The sequence below is a fragment of the Haplochromis burtoni genome, unplaced genomic scaffold, assembly GCF_018398535.1.
Source record: "Haplochromis burtoni strain Fernald_Lab_line unplaced genomic scaffold, NCSU_Asbu1 Contig_67, whole genome shotgun sequence".
Taxonomy (NCBI): domain Eukaryota; kingdom Metazoa; phylum Chordata; class Actinopteri; order Cichliformes; family Cichlidae; genus Haplochromis; species Haplochromis burtoni.
This window is the reverse complement of record NW_024582428.1, coordinates 2,021-16,045: the sequence shown is the minus strand read 5'-3', so window position 1 is coordinate 16,045 and position 14,025 is coordinate 2,021. Positions and strand designations below refer to the sequence as shown.

Below are 14,025 nucleotides of genomic sequence, written 5' to 3'. Positions count from 1 at the left end.
GGGCTGCTTTTGAACACCAGATTTAAAAAAAAAACAAAAAAAAAACAGGTTCCATTCTGCAAAAAGTCTCACCTCCTCCTGTAGTCTCTGTCATTGCTGTCTTTGATGAGATGTTCCACTGTTGTGTCATCCACGTAATTTGTGATGTAGTGATTACTGAACTTTTCACCACAGAGGTGGGTCATCATGGTGAAAACGGGGGATTCGTGACATGTCCCTTTGTAAAGCCTGTACATAATGAAATGGTGCTTGATTTCTTATGTACTCTCTGCTCAAATTGAGGTCTATCTGTCTGAAAGACCAGTGTCCATTTTTCCAAGGGGGTGATTCAGTCCAACTCGGCCTAGTTTGGTGATCAGATGCTGAGGGATTATCGTGTTGAAGGCTGAGCTGAAGTCAACAAAGACCTTTCAGACCTGTGCATTTTCCTTCTCCAGGTCTTCCAGGGTTAATCGAAGAGGAGTGGATACAGCGTTATCAGTGGAACGGTTTGTGATGGGGTGACGGGGTACAACGGAGGTTCTGTGATCATGTCTTTCAAAGCGTTTCATTGTTGTGGGTGTAAGTGCTACTGAGTGATCGCTGTGATTTTATGCCATTGTTAACCATTCCTCGCCGTCAGTCCCCTGACCGTGGTCGGGAGACGCGAGGGGAGATGCTTCCTCCAGGGCCGAAGTTTGTCCTCCTTTGGGGTTAACTCCCTTCACTTTTGTGGAGTAGTGAGACAGACAGAAATCAGCCGAGGCACCGGAGAGTACTGAAGAGATGAGGCTTTAATAACAGTACTGCACACTTCGACAACACACTGCATAGCCTGTAGCCCGTTAGAACGCTGCTCCCGGTCGCCCTCTCCACCCATGACACACGCTCTCTATTTTTCTCTTTCGCTCCCCGCGTTTCCTTCACGCGCATGCTCACACACACATCACATACACTCCTTACTGCACCCAGTCACACACAAGACGGCAATTCCTGCAACACCATGCTGACACAACGGCCCGGCACAGAGAGATGGATGAATATAATGTCCACCCTACTGTCATTCATTTTATATTCAGATTTTAAAATCTAGTTGCTATTGGTATGGCGAGTAACCTTCAGTAATAGTAATGAATCACACAGCAATAGTACATTCATGTAGTTGTAAAAAGCATGATAATATAGTAATAATCCAAAATATTCATAATACATTACTGTCATTGAGTAACGTAACACGTTACAAAATACATTTTGAGGCATGTATTCTGTAGTGGGATACATTTTAAAACTAACTTTCCCAACACTGAGTATATTATTGTGAATTTTGAAGACGATCAACAAAAAAAATTGTGGGTAATATAATGTTTTTACTGATTTTCACATTCAGTGTGACTTTCACCAGATTTCACTAAAATGTAATTTAGCTCAAGTTGTTTTTGTTATCTACCATCACACAAAATTGAAAAACTGTAAACAACCAGACAGACAGACAAACAGAACCACATACGCAGATGTGAGAGTGAAGAAAATTACAGATACAATGGAGAATAAATAAAGCAGATTATAATATTTATTATTAATTAACATAAGTATATTCCATTTTATACATCAAGGCCATTTCATTTTATAAATATTTGCATTAATAATTAATTTCTCTTTATTATTAATTTTTGTACTTTTTGTCCTCCATGAAATAAGTTTCCTAGACTCGTCTGTTGCAACAAATTTAAAAGTTAACCATGCTCTTCCACTTTTGTATATAATATATTAGTGTTTTTAACATCTAGTCTTGGTTTTAAATCATCCCAGAGAGCCACGGAGGCAGAAAGAGTCCAACGGTCCCCAGCAGACACACTATGATGAACATCCACAGGAAGATCCGGTCTACGACCATGGCCACATACTTCCAGTCCTCCTTCACCTGAGAGAAGACATAAAACCAAAAATGAGCCAGTAAACTTGGAGAAATATATAAAACCCAGGCTGTCTTATGTTTGACACCCCTGATGCAAACTTTTGACCACAAATCTATAACCAAAAAAATTCAATACTTGCCGAAAAGTCTGCATCTTCTGCTCTTAGGTGTTCAGCGATGTATGTTACTCCCTCCAGGGCGGATATGACAGCAGGAGACAAAGAAGAGTCCCACTGGTTCTGGGTCGAACCACACTCCACAGGGGTATCCCACTCTAAGCTGACAGTGGACCGTGTCTGTGGTAGGAGTGTATAGCCCAGAGACCGAGCAGAAAGACAAGATGGGGACCCAAACCTCTCCAAATTCTCCATGTTTGAGTAACCATGGAAGTCCCAGTGGTTAATTTCATCTCCAGCATCCACATCAGACTCCTGAGTGATCCAGATGCTGTGGGAGGGGCCCGGAGTCTGGAGAGGGAGGAGTTTATCGCTCAGGTGGTGTTGCCTAAGAAAGGTAGATGGGTTTGTAGAAAAATTACAATGACATTGTAACGACAAGCAAAACATTGTGAAAATATAAAACAGAAAAATTAATGATTACAACTATCTGTCACCTTAAATTATATATTTCCCTTATTTTTACCACTACCTCAAATTATCAATATACTTCTACTGCCAATAGGTGGTGGTAAAATGCCTAGAAGCTGTCTGCCAACCACAATTAAACAACAAAAAGAAGTAGAGTTTGGAGGCTGTGAATGTATGGTGGGGCTGCTATGTTATCTCTCTGCAATGTGTATTAAAATCAGCCAAATGGTTCAAGCATATAATGAAAACAATAAACCTGTGCAGAGATTTTGTGGTTTCCTGTGTGGATTACCGCACTAACTCAGTCGAGAGCTAATTAATTGGATTGAATTAGCCAATCCTAAACTTCAACTCATACACATTTGACCACGTAGAAGTCAACTACACTAAGCTATTTATGACCATGTAAAAACCTGCAGTGCCTCTAATGGTCATAGAGGCTTTCTCACCTTGAAGGCCTGAGTCCATGATGCGGGCGCTTCATGCAGAGCCAGCGCGGCACCACAGACAGGAAAAGCCTCCGAACCCACCGGGGCATGGTGTGAGTCTCTGATGATCGGTGGTGCACATTCAAAACAAACACGGTGATGATGATTGACAGCGTGACAAAGATCATAGTGAAGAGCAGGTACTCCCCAATCAGCGGGATGACTAGCGATGTGGATGGGATGATCTCGGTGATGAGCAGCAGGAAGACAGTGAGCGACAGCAGCACGGAGATGCACAGCGTGATCTTCTCGCCGCAGTCTGATGGCAGGTAGAAGACCAGGACGGTCAGGCAGGAGATGAGAAGGCAGGGGATGATGAGGTTGATGGTGTAGAACAACGGCAGGCGGCGGATCACGAAGTAGTAAGTGATGTCGGGGTAGATCTCGTGACAGCAGTCGTATTTCTTGGTATTGTAGGTTCCTACAGCGTTGACAATTGCCCATTCTCCACTCTCCCAGTAGCCCTAAAAGTCAGACTCTTTTTAGCCACACTGACATTGTGCAGAGGGAGTTTAAAGTTAAAGCAGCAGGGGGGAAGCCTGTTACAGGAGAAAGCCAGGAAATAACAGAATAACAACAAGGAGGGGTTGGACTGAGAATCTTCACAGGACCCAAACAAAGCAGGGACTTAGTGCTGGAGTGGAATGAGAAGAGTACCAACAACATAAACTTCACTTGGCTTGACACACCTCCCCCTGCTGGTCATCCTTCCCCAGCATACAGTTCATCTCATGAACATTGTCCCCTTCCCTTGTCTTTGCACCTACAGCTTGCACCTCCATGTCCCTCTCAACTGAAAAAGTCAGGAAAGTGTTGTCTTGACTCTACTCTGGCAGAGTGGCTGGTCCTGATGGCATCAGCCCCAAAGTTGTGCTGCTCAGCTGTGTCTTATCAGGAACCAGAGTTTTAAACTTACCCCTTTGTGTATCTGTCTGTATAAATAGTGCTGTCTTTTGTTACAGCGTACTCTCCAAGTGTTGCAGGATAGAGATCTCAAATGCAGACATGTGGAGTCAAACTGAAGAAACAAACTTACTTCTGCATTCTGTGCTTCAAAATCACACCATATTAACTCTTTCCCCTATAAAGACAACATTTCATGACCTCCCCTGTAGCCATAATGACACCTTTTAACACCTCAGTATATCAGTTAAGATGTAGTTTGCAGGCCATTATAATAGTTTCCATGTTTTAAATCCAAGTTCAGAAAAGAGCTTCAAGGGTTCCTCCTAGTATAGGGGTGGCCAACTCCAGGCCTCGAGATCCGGTGTCCTGCAGGTTTTAGATGTATCCTTGATCCAACACAGCTGATTGAAATGTCTAAATGACCTCCTCAACATTTCTTGAAGTTCTCCAGAAGCCTGGTAATGAACTAATCATTTGATTCAGGTGTGCTGACCCGGGGTGACATCTAAAACCTGCAGGACACTGGCTCTCGAGGCCTGGAGTTGGCCACCCCTGTCCTAGTAGATGTCCAAGGGGTAAAGAGTTAAAGAAACCTGCCACTGTCATGGTCCTGGGCCATGTTGGCCCAGTATTCTTAGTTTTATGTATCTTTGTATTTCAGTTCCCTGTTTAGGCTCTGTTTCCTGAGTTGCCCTGTTGTGGTGTTCCCTGAGTGCTTTCCCTTTGTGACTCTCACCCCCTGTGTGCCCCTCTGTGTATCTGTGAGCCTTCGTCTCTCCTTATGTTTTATTCCATGTTTCCCCTGCCCGTTATGTCTAAGTTCTCCCCGTGCTCTCTCTCCCCCCTGTGTGCCCTCTCTGTATTTATGAGCCCTCGTCTCCCTTTGTGGTTGTTCCATGTTTCCCCAGCCCGTTATGTCTGTGTTTTTCCCCGTGCTCTCTCTCCTCCTGTCTGAACCTCTGTACTTCCTGTTTGACTCTGCCCGTCTCCCGTCAGTGTCTCGTTATGGTTATCTGTGTCAGCTGTGTTCCCCGTGTGTTCCCACTTTCCTCGTTAACCCTCTGTGTATTTCTGTCTGCGTCTCCCTCTGTTCGGCGTCGCGTTCTCCCTCATGTTGTGTGTTGATTCTCCCCGTGTGTTCCTCGGTATTACGTTTATCGTTTGCTTTCCAGTTTAGTTTTGCAGTCCTGTATTCTGTCCTGCCAGCATTAAAGCTGTGTTTCTTAAGTTCATCCCCGTGTTTGTGAATATTGCTATTGGGTCCTCCTCCTGCCTGCCACACAGCCGATCATGACAGAAGAACGCGACCACGACATGGACCCAGCAGTTCACAACCCCTCTGCCGAGCTCCGTGAGGACCTGATTTACACGGTGGAATACCACTGTCAGGAGTGGGGAGCGCTGCCAAGAGGAGGATACCGGGAGACCGTAGCCATCCGCCTACAGAGGATGGTGTCCGGACTCCCCTGGTTATTCGGCGCGCTACACCCCCACATCCGGGACTTCCTCGTGTCCACAGTAGGCATCCGCCCGGAACTGCCTCTCCGGTGGGAAGAGTCGGAGGACGTTCAGTCCGGTCCGCTGGAGGATTCGCGGCCCGGCTCAGCTCCTCCCCCATCCCGAAGGAAACGGCGTTCACGCCGCCGTCGCACCACCCCACAGCCGGACATTCGGACTTCTAATTCACCTACTGTGGTGAGTGAGGACTCTGTGTCTTTTCCAGACATTATGACTGTTCATTCAGGGGCTGTGTCTTGTGTGGCGGATGTCAAAGCGAGCTGCTTATCGCCTGTGCAGCTACCAGCGGCTCAGTTAGCTCCCTCGCAGCCCTTCACAGTTCAGTTAGCTCCCTCGCAGCCACCCTACAGTTCAGTTAGCTCCCTCGCAGACCCTCAGTTCAGTTAGCTCCCTCGCAGCCACCCTCAGTTCAGTTAGCTCCCTCGCAGCCACCCTCAGTTCAGTTAGCTCCCTCGCAGCCACCCACAGCTCAGTCAGCTACCCTCCTGGAAGCCCCCGCTGCCTGGTATTCTCAGCATCGGCATCTTTTCCCGTCAAGATTTATCGCTAAATCATTCGATCCTCCCTTAAGAGAGAGACTGCATCCTCGCTGCCTTCACCCCAGTACACCAGTGTCACCTGGGTCTCCAGTAGCTCAGCTCCCAGTGTCACCTACCCCGCAGCCACTCTCAGCTCAGTTAGCTACCCCGCAGCCACTTTCAGCTCAGTTTCCAGAGCCACCTGTTTCAGCTCAGTTCCCAGAGCCACCTGTTTCAGCTCAGTTCCCAGAGCCACCTGTTTCAGCTCAGTTCCCAGAGCCACCTGTTTCAGTTCAGGCCCCAGTAGCTCCAGTGCCGCCTGTAGCGCAGGCCCCAGTAGCTCCAGTGCCGCCTGTAGCGCAGGCCCCAGTAGCTCCAGTGCCGCCTGTAGCGCAGGCCCCAGTAGCTCCAGTGCCGCCTGTAGCGCAGGCCCCAGTAGCTCCAGTGCCGCCTGTAGCGCAGGCCCCAGTAGCTCCAGTGCCGCCTGTAGCGCAGGCCCCAGTAGCTCCAGTGCCGCCTGTAGCGCAGGCCCCAGTAGCTCAGCTCCCCGCGTCTCCAGTGGCCCAGTCCCCGATGGCAGTACGGTCCGCTGGTCAGCTTAACATTCAGCCAGGGGTCCCAAATCTCTCTGGCTCTGCATCGGCTCCTGCTGGGAGCTCGGATGAGCTCATCCAGGACTCCGCGGCTCCCACGCCGCCATCTACCTCGTCAGCTGGGGGGCCCGAGGAGCCCGTTCAGCCTCCTGTCTCCGCTGGAGGGTCCGAGGGGCCCGTTCAGCCTCCTGTCTCCGCTGGAGGGTCCGAGGGGCCCGTTCAGCCTCCTGTCTCCGCTGGAGGGTCCGAGGGGCCCGTTCAGCCTCCTGTCTCCGCTGGAGGGCCCGAGGAGCCCATCCAGCCACCGTCTGCTGCAGCTCCAGCCTGGCTTCGTCTGCTGCAGCCTCAGAGCCTTCGTCTGCTGCAGCCTCAGAGCCTTCGTCTGCTGCAGCCTCAGAGCCTTCGTCTGCTGCAGCCTCAGAGCCTTCGTCTGCTGCAGCCTCAGAGCCTTCGTCTGCTGCAGCCTCAGAGCCTTCGTCTGCTGCAGCCTCAGAGCCTTCGTCTGCTGCAGCCTCAGAGCCTTCGTCTGCTGCAGCCTCAGAGCCTTCGTCTGCTGCAGCCTCAGAGCCTTCGTCTGCTGCAGCCTCAGAGCCTTCGTCTGCTGCAGCTCCAGCCTGTGCTTCGTCTGCTGCAGCTCCAGCCTGTGCTTCGTCTGCCTGCAGCTCCAGCCTGTGCTTCCTGTCTCGCCCCCGCATCGCCACCGTCTGGTCCTGCCTCGTCTGGTCCTGCCTCGTCTGGTCCTGTGCCCACCGGGCCTGGCCACACGCCTGAGACTGGAGAGCCGCCGCTGCCTTCCGCGCGGCCGGCCCCCTGAGCTGCTCCGTCGTCTCCTTCGCCGCCGCCGCTGCCTTCCGCGCGGTCGGCCCCCTGAACTGCTCCGTCGTCGTCTCCTTCGCCGCCGCCGCTGCCTTCCGTGCGGTCGGCCTCCGGACCAGCTCTGTCACCTGTGCCACCCGCCTGGTCGGCCCCCCGACCGTGTGACCCGTGAACTCTTGTGCCTGTGGGCTCTGGGTCGGCCCCCTGAACTCTCTTTGAACTTTGGTCTTGTGCTCCTGTGTTTTCTAGTTGTTTTGTTTCCTGTTCCGGGCCCTCCGTCCTGGGCCCCCGCCGCCCGCCCTGGGTCGTTTTCTGTTTGGTTTGGTTTTCCTGTGTTTGGGCTGTCTGGAGCCAGCCCTTGTGGGGGGGGTACTGTCATGGTCCTGGGCCATGTTGGCCCAGTATTCTTAGTTTCTATGTATTTTGTATTTCAGTTCCCTGTTTAGGCTCTGTTTCCTGAGTTGCCCTGTTTGTGTGTTCCCTGGTGCTTTCCCTTTGTGACTCTCACCCCCTGTGTGCCCCTCTGTGTATCTGTGAGCCCTCGTCTCTCCTTATGTTTTATTCCATGTTTCCCCTGCCCGTTATGTCTAAGTTCTCCCCGTGCTCTCTCTCCCCCCTGTGTGCCCTCTCTGTATTTATGAGCCCTCGTCTCCCTTTGTGGTTGTTCCATGTTTCCCCAGCCCGTTATGTCTGTGTTTTTCCCCGTGCTCTCTCTCCTCCTGTCTGAACCTCTGTACTTCCTGTTTGACTCTGCCCGTCTCCCGTCAGTGTCTCGTTATGGTTATCTGTGTCAGCTGTGTTCCCCGTGTGTTCCCACTTTCCTCGTTAACCCTCTGTGTATTTCTGTCTGCGTCTCCCTCTGTTCGGCGTCGCGTTCTCCCTCATGTTGTGTGGATCTCCCTGTGTCTACCTTCGAGTATTAGTTTACGTTTTTTCCGGTTTAGTTTTGCATGTCCTGTATTCTGTCCTGCCAGCATTAAAGCTGTGTTTCTTAAGTTCATCCCCGTGTTTGTGAATATTGCTATTGGGTCCTCCTCCTGCCTGCCACACAGCGATCATGACAGCCACGTTTTACAACTCAGAAATCTCCCCAGGATTTGGGGTTTTTCTTTTTTCACTATTCTGTGAATTTTTCCAGAACCTATTACTGCAGTGAAACATGATGCTGGGAAATACTTTGTTAATTAAAATGTTAGCAGCCTGAGAGTTTGGCGGGCATTCTTCTGTAAAACAAAACACATGTGAAGAGCCGATAAGAGGAGGTAAAGAGGTGCAGGAGGTGTTAGGAAGGAAATCATAAGAGAGTATGAGGGAGGAATGTGGAGGGGGAGGGGAAGCAGAGCAACCTCCACCCACGTGTTCCCACCTTCAGGTCCACAGTGTTCTCAAAGGGCTCCAGGTCGATCTTGGCACGGTCATACGTCCAGGATCCGAACTTCATCTTGCAGCTCTGCTGGTCAAAGGGGAAGAAGGTGACGTCGATGGAGCAGGAGGATTTGTAGATAGCGGGCGGTACCCAGCGGATACGACCGGTGTAAAACAGCTGTGCCTTGGTCATGTGGGTGACAGCGAACTCCCCGTCAGCACTTTAACAAGAAAAGAGGGTAAAAAGTTTTAATTTCATTAGTTTTTAAACTCAGAAGGTGAATCAATAAACCTGGAGCTATGCCCATTTACACAAGCTATGCTTAATAATTGATAGCTGAATGTAAATGACACCAATGCAAGCTCATTTTCACTGAAAGCGGAGAGAGTTTCATCTCCATCCAGACCAATTTTAATACTCCCCCGAGCCCCGAGGGCTGGAAACTCAACTAAAACTGTGTGATGCAACATCGCCGTGCATCCGCAACAGAATCAGGATCATTTATTCAACAGCATAATTTGCATGCATCGCCAATTGATATGCAGGAAAATGCAGAAAATACCATGGAGCTGTTTGTCTCCATGTAAGTGACCTCAACTCCTCTTTCGCTCTTCAATGAAGGAGGACCGTGTTATGGATCAAGCAGCTAATTGATCACTACAGATAATTTCCAGGTCCACCTACAGAAAGTCGTCTCTGTTCAGGAACAGTATGTGTGTCCTTGAGCATCTGCTGTGACCGTGACTCAATATTTTAAATCCAAATAAAATAAGAGTTAATAATCCTTATTTACCCCCAGATGTTTTTGCAGGGTTTATAGAGATCTTTATCTGGCTTATTTGCTCTTTGGATAGGGGTCACATGATGGTGGTTGAAAACTCAAGGGTTGTAGCTGAATAGTCAAGTTTTTCAGGAAGGTTCAAACTGAGTGAAATGATCCTGAAATATCTGCAAATATCTGCATGGGAAGCGTCGTAAGAACAGGTCGACCTCTGTAAATACGAAGGACAATGCTTCAATTCCTCCTTTATTATCTTTAGGAGGGGATAATCTGGAACACCTGTTGTTAAAGGAGATAATACCATCCCACAAATCATAACGACGAAAGCAAATAATCTGCATGGCTGAGAAGTGGCACAGAGCATGTAATTCATTTATTTGTTTTAAACCTTCAGTCTGTTTCTTATGATGTTGGTGCGTTGCACAGAGGGAATATGTTTTTATATATAAAAAATGTCCTAAATTAAGATTATGGGCTGTACTAAATCGTTAGGGACTTTGCTACTAACAGCCTTTCACAAAAACACATTCATTTCTTTAGTTGACCCGAAAAATACAATACAGACATATTTTCAGCAGATGAACACTATCTGAAAGTCATGTCTTTAAGTAACAGGAAAAAAAAATCCAGCAAAGACCTGACACAGGACCTGAGAGATGCACCAGGGCCTTCAACTGATCCATCTACTGTTCACTAAATCCTCATCAGAAATGGTCTCGGTGGAAGTGTGGCTGTCAGAAGCCATTCTTAATGAAGGAAAGCAGGGAGAAAACGCTGAGGTATGAAAATTAAACAAGAACTGTGGCAAACGGTCTTCAGGAGTGATGAATTTGAAATGTTTGGTTCTGCTTTGGTTCATCATCAGTACATACATACATAGGAGGTGAGGAGAGAGGTACAACAAGAGAGGTCTACAGGCATCTCTAAAACACGGTGGAGGCTCTGTCATGGTTTCAGGCTGCATTTCAGCCAGTGGTGTTGGGGATCTTGTCAAAATGAATGAATTATGAACTCAGAAAAGTACCTTCAGACTTTGATCTACCACATAATACCATTTGGAAAATGTTTAACTGATAACAGGTAACTGGGCAAGACACTTTACCTTACCGCCTACTGGTGTTGGCCAGAGGGGCCGATGGCGCGATATGGCAGCCTCGCTTCTGTCAGTCTGCCCCAGGGCAGCTGTGGCTACAACTGTAGCTGCCTCCACCAGTGTGTGAATGTGAGAGTGAATGAATAATGGCATTGTAAAGCGCTTTGGGTGCCTTGAAAAGCGCTATATAAATCCAATCCATTATTATTATTATAACATTTTTCATTTTCAGCATGATAATGATCCCAAACACACTGCCAGTGCAGCAAAATCATACCTGGATAGAAAAAGACACAGTGGAACACTATCAGTCATGGATTGGCCTCCTCAGAGCCCGGACCTCAACATTATTGAAGCAGTGTGGGATCATGTTGACGGAGAACAAAACGAAAGGCAGAAACATCCAAATAAGAGCTTTGAATGTCCTTCAAGAAGCCTGGAGAACTATTCCTGAAGACTACTTAAAGAAATAAGAAATAATTATTTAGGCACCAGAAGCAGAAATACTATTTGTTATTAGTGAAAAATATTTAAGTATTTATGTGTTGCTCAGTACTCTGTTTTCCCAATAGAATATAAAGAAATGAGGGGGGAAAACTGTATTTGGATTTTTTAGGATCATAGGCTGCCTCTCAAAATGTTTACTCTGTTATCTGCTCATTGAGGTTAGAGGACACTTTAAGGAATAGACATGCTGTCCTCCAGAGAACTTACCGGTCAGTAGAAGGTGGTGTTGCACTTGCAAGCCTCTTATTTCAAACATAACTTGTGCCTAAGAAGGTTAGGCGTGCAGCACAAGTTACCGTGGCGATGCAATTTGGTAAGATGTAAAGAGCACCACTGTAACGCTGAAAGCCCTGGGTTTAACCTGGGGTTACCTTGCTAAGCCCCCAAATCCTGGCCTCCTGGGATAGACTGATGTCATTGTTTCTCTACTCTCAGTGAATTTTAAGATGAGTTTGAAAGGATGAAGGAGGACGAGGAGAAGGGTGGACTCGTGAATCATGCGTGTGGTTTTTACTTGTTGTACAGCACAATGTCGGGCACCCAGATGAGCTCAGAAGGGACTCTGATGGACGTCACATTGTTGAAGTCGGAAGGACTCCACCGCAGCTTGTAATCCGTCCATTCCTTTCAATGAATACACATTTTTATGTCATTTTAAGACACAAAACACATTTGAATTACATTTAATTAACTTTCAGACCCAGTTTTTGTTTTCACCCACCTGTTTCAGCCACACGTTGGTTGTCATCATCTGATTTTTCTCATCCTGTTTTTTGTAAATGAAGTGGACACAGCGAGTGAGCCATGCATCTAACGCCCTAGTAGGTGCAATGGCACAAAACAGAAAGGGGGAATAGTTTTTAAAGTTTTGAAGGTATGGTTAAATTTCCTACCACATCTATAAGCTGGGCGATGGACAGGCCAAACTTGACGATGACCACGTCTGTGACGTTCTTCGCCGGTCGAGTCCACTTGCTGTAGCCTCTAAACAAACTCCTGAAGAGCTCGTCCTCAGTGTGAACACGATCCCAGTCCTCAGAGAGCACTGATAGAGAGGCAGAGACAGATCAGCAACACTGTCGGGTTCAGACTGTCATCCTGCAGTAGTTTAAAAGTGCTTCCGTTGTCTGATCTATCTTATGTAATCAGTCACTCATATCATGAAACCTTAAATAGTTTTCATCCAGTTTGATGCATTTTGCAGGTCTCATTTTACCTTCTTGCAAATCTCTAAGGAAGCTCTCACTCACTAAAACACATTAATACAGGCAAAAGTCAATCACACACACAAAGGCCTCTGCCAGAAAGTGGGCTTTGAGTAACTTCAGAGGTGATCCTTGATGAAAATCAGTGTATATAACCATGGTAGCATATGCTGCAGACATAACCTGGTCCGGAGTGGGTGAACACCCACTTGCTTCAATAACTATTCCTGTCAATAAAAGACCAGTTAAAGATTTAGTAACATATTTTCCTACTTCAAAGAACTTGGTGTCCCTCGTGCTTTTTATTTAGAGAGAATCTGATTTTCACTTTTCAAAATCTAAGACACATTTCTGGAAAGTTTCTGTCCTTTTCTCAAAACTCTGAACCCCAAAGCTGGTTTTCAAACTAAATTCAGAACCTCTGATTTCACGATAACATATCAAAACAGGTTTTATGCTCAAGACTGTACAGTGTTGTCAGGTCAGGTGCAAGCAATTTATTAGAAACTCTAAAAATTAAATGAACACAAAGCATTCAAGACTTTTCAACCATATGTGCAATTCTGCAAAAAAAATTAAGCAAAGACAAAAAAATGACCCCTCACACCAGAATCCTCTAATTGTAGGTAATTCACTTTATCCTATTTTCCTTCTTTCACATAAAAACATATAATAAATTATTATTTTCTATGTAATGCAGCTCTCATAATGCTTGTATGCATCATAATATTAGCGAGTGCAAGTAAACTTTATATTCTATGAGGAAAATGTGAACAAGGAGCTGGAAAGTTTCCTCAGAGATTTTAGTTCATATTGACACGATACAATCACACAGCTGCTGCAGAGCTGTCTCCTGTTAATAATAATAATAACAACTTTATTTATAAAGCGCTTTCAAACAAAGTGCTGTACAACTAAAGAGATAAATAAAATGAAAGCGATACATAGCAATACAGGTAAAAGACACAATACAAGTTAAAAACAATGAAAAATTAAAAACTAAAAGCCATAGAATTAAGACATGTAGGATCGAATATCTTGAGGGTGGTTGTTCCAAAGAAATGGGGCACGAAAAGAAAAAGCACGCTCTCCAATTGTCTTTTTTCTGGCTCTAGGAACTTTTAGAAGGCCAGAGTCCTGAGATCGTAGAGCACGAGATGGAACATAAAGGTGTAAAAGGTTGGAGAGGTATGTAGGTGCCAATCCATTTAAAGCCTTGTTGTAGGTGAGAGCAGGACCTTAAAATCTGCTCGAACCTGACAAGGTAGCCAATGCAGAGATCTCAGAACAGGGGTAATGTGCTCAAATTTCTATTGAAATGCGAGCATTTTGCACCATCTGTAGACTTCTAAAACTTTTTCTTTGGTAGGCCAGAAAGAAGAGCATTGCAATAATCAATACGGGAAGACCTCTGCAGTGTCGCTTGACAAAACTTGTCTGATTCTGGCTATGTTCCTCAAATGATAAAAGGCAGATTTTGTTATCTCTTTTACATGAGTTTCAAAGGAGAGCACCATGTCGAACCACACACCCAAGTTTTTTACCTTGTTCCTGCAATTTATGACACTGTCATCAATTTTCAAGATGAAATTTTGGGACAAGTGCTGAAATTTGTGTGGCCCAATGACCATCAACTCTGTCTTATCAGTATTTAGGAGCAAGAAATTATCCGATAACCAGCCCTTAATTGCAGAAAAACAACATTCTAGTTTAGAGACTTCAGCACAATTTCCAGTGGTTAAAGGAACATAAA

General features: G+C 46.5%; 1 protein-coding gene across 1 annotated transcript; it reads right to left on the bottom strand.

The window, feature by feature from the left end:
- Positions 1–1,550: 1,550 nt before the first annotated feature.
- On the bottom strand, positions 1,551–12,118 carry LOC102310891 (neuronal acetylcholine receptor subunit alpha-2). The gene is made up of 7 exons (XM_005937339.2): positions 11,961–12,118; positions 11,789–11,833; positions 11,582–11,691; positions 8,687–8,906; positions 2,931–3,433; positions 2,035–2,398; positions 1,551–1,900 (listed from the first exon to the last, which is right to left on the bottom strand). Exons 2-7 carry the CDS (start codon positions 11,816–11,818, stop codon positions 1,775–1,777), a joined length of 1,353 nt encoding a protein of 450 aa, XP_005937401.2. The 5' UTR covers positions 11,819–11,833; positions 11,961–12,118; the 3' UTR covers positions 1,551–1,774.
- Between the last annotated feature and the right edge of the window lie 1,907 nt (positions 12,119–14,025).

What these genes read in the sequence shown, in the direction of transcription:
- LOC102310891 (XM_005937339.2), bottom strand. Translation starts at nt 11,818, where the DNA reads ATGATGACAACCAACGTGTGGCTGAAACAG. An exon ending in CCAACGTGTGGCTGAAACAG is followed by an intron (nt 11,692 to 11,788) that starts GTGGGTGAAAAC and finishes ATTCATTGAAAG; the next exon opens with GAATGGACGGATTACAAGCT. An exon ending in CAGAAGATGCAGACTTTTCG is followed by an intron (nt 1,901 to 2,034) that starts GCAAGTATTGAA and finishes GTCTTCTCTCAG; the next exon opens with GTGAAGGAGGACTGGAAGTA.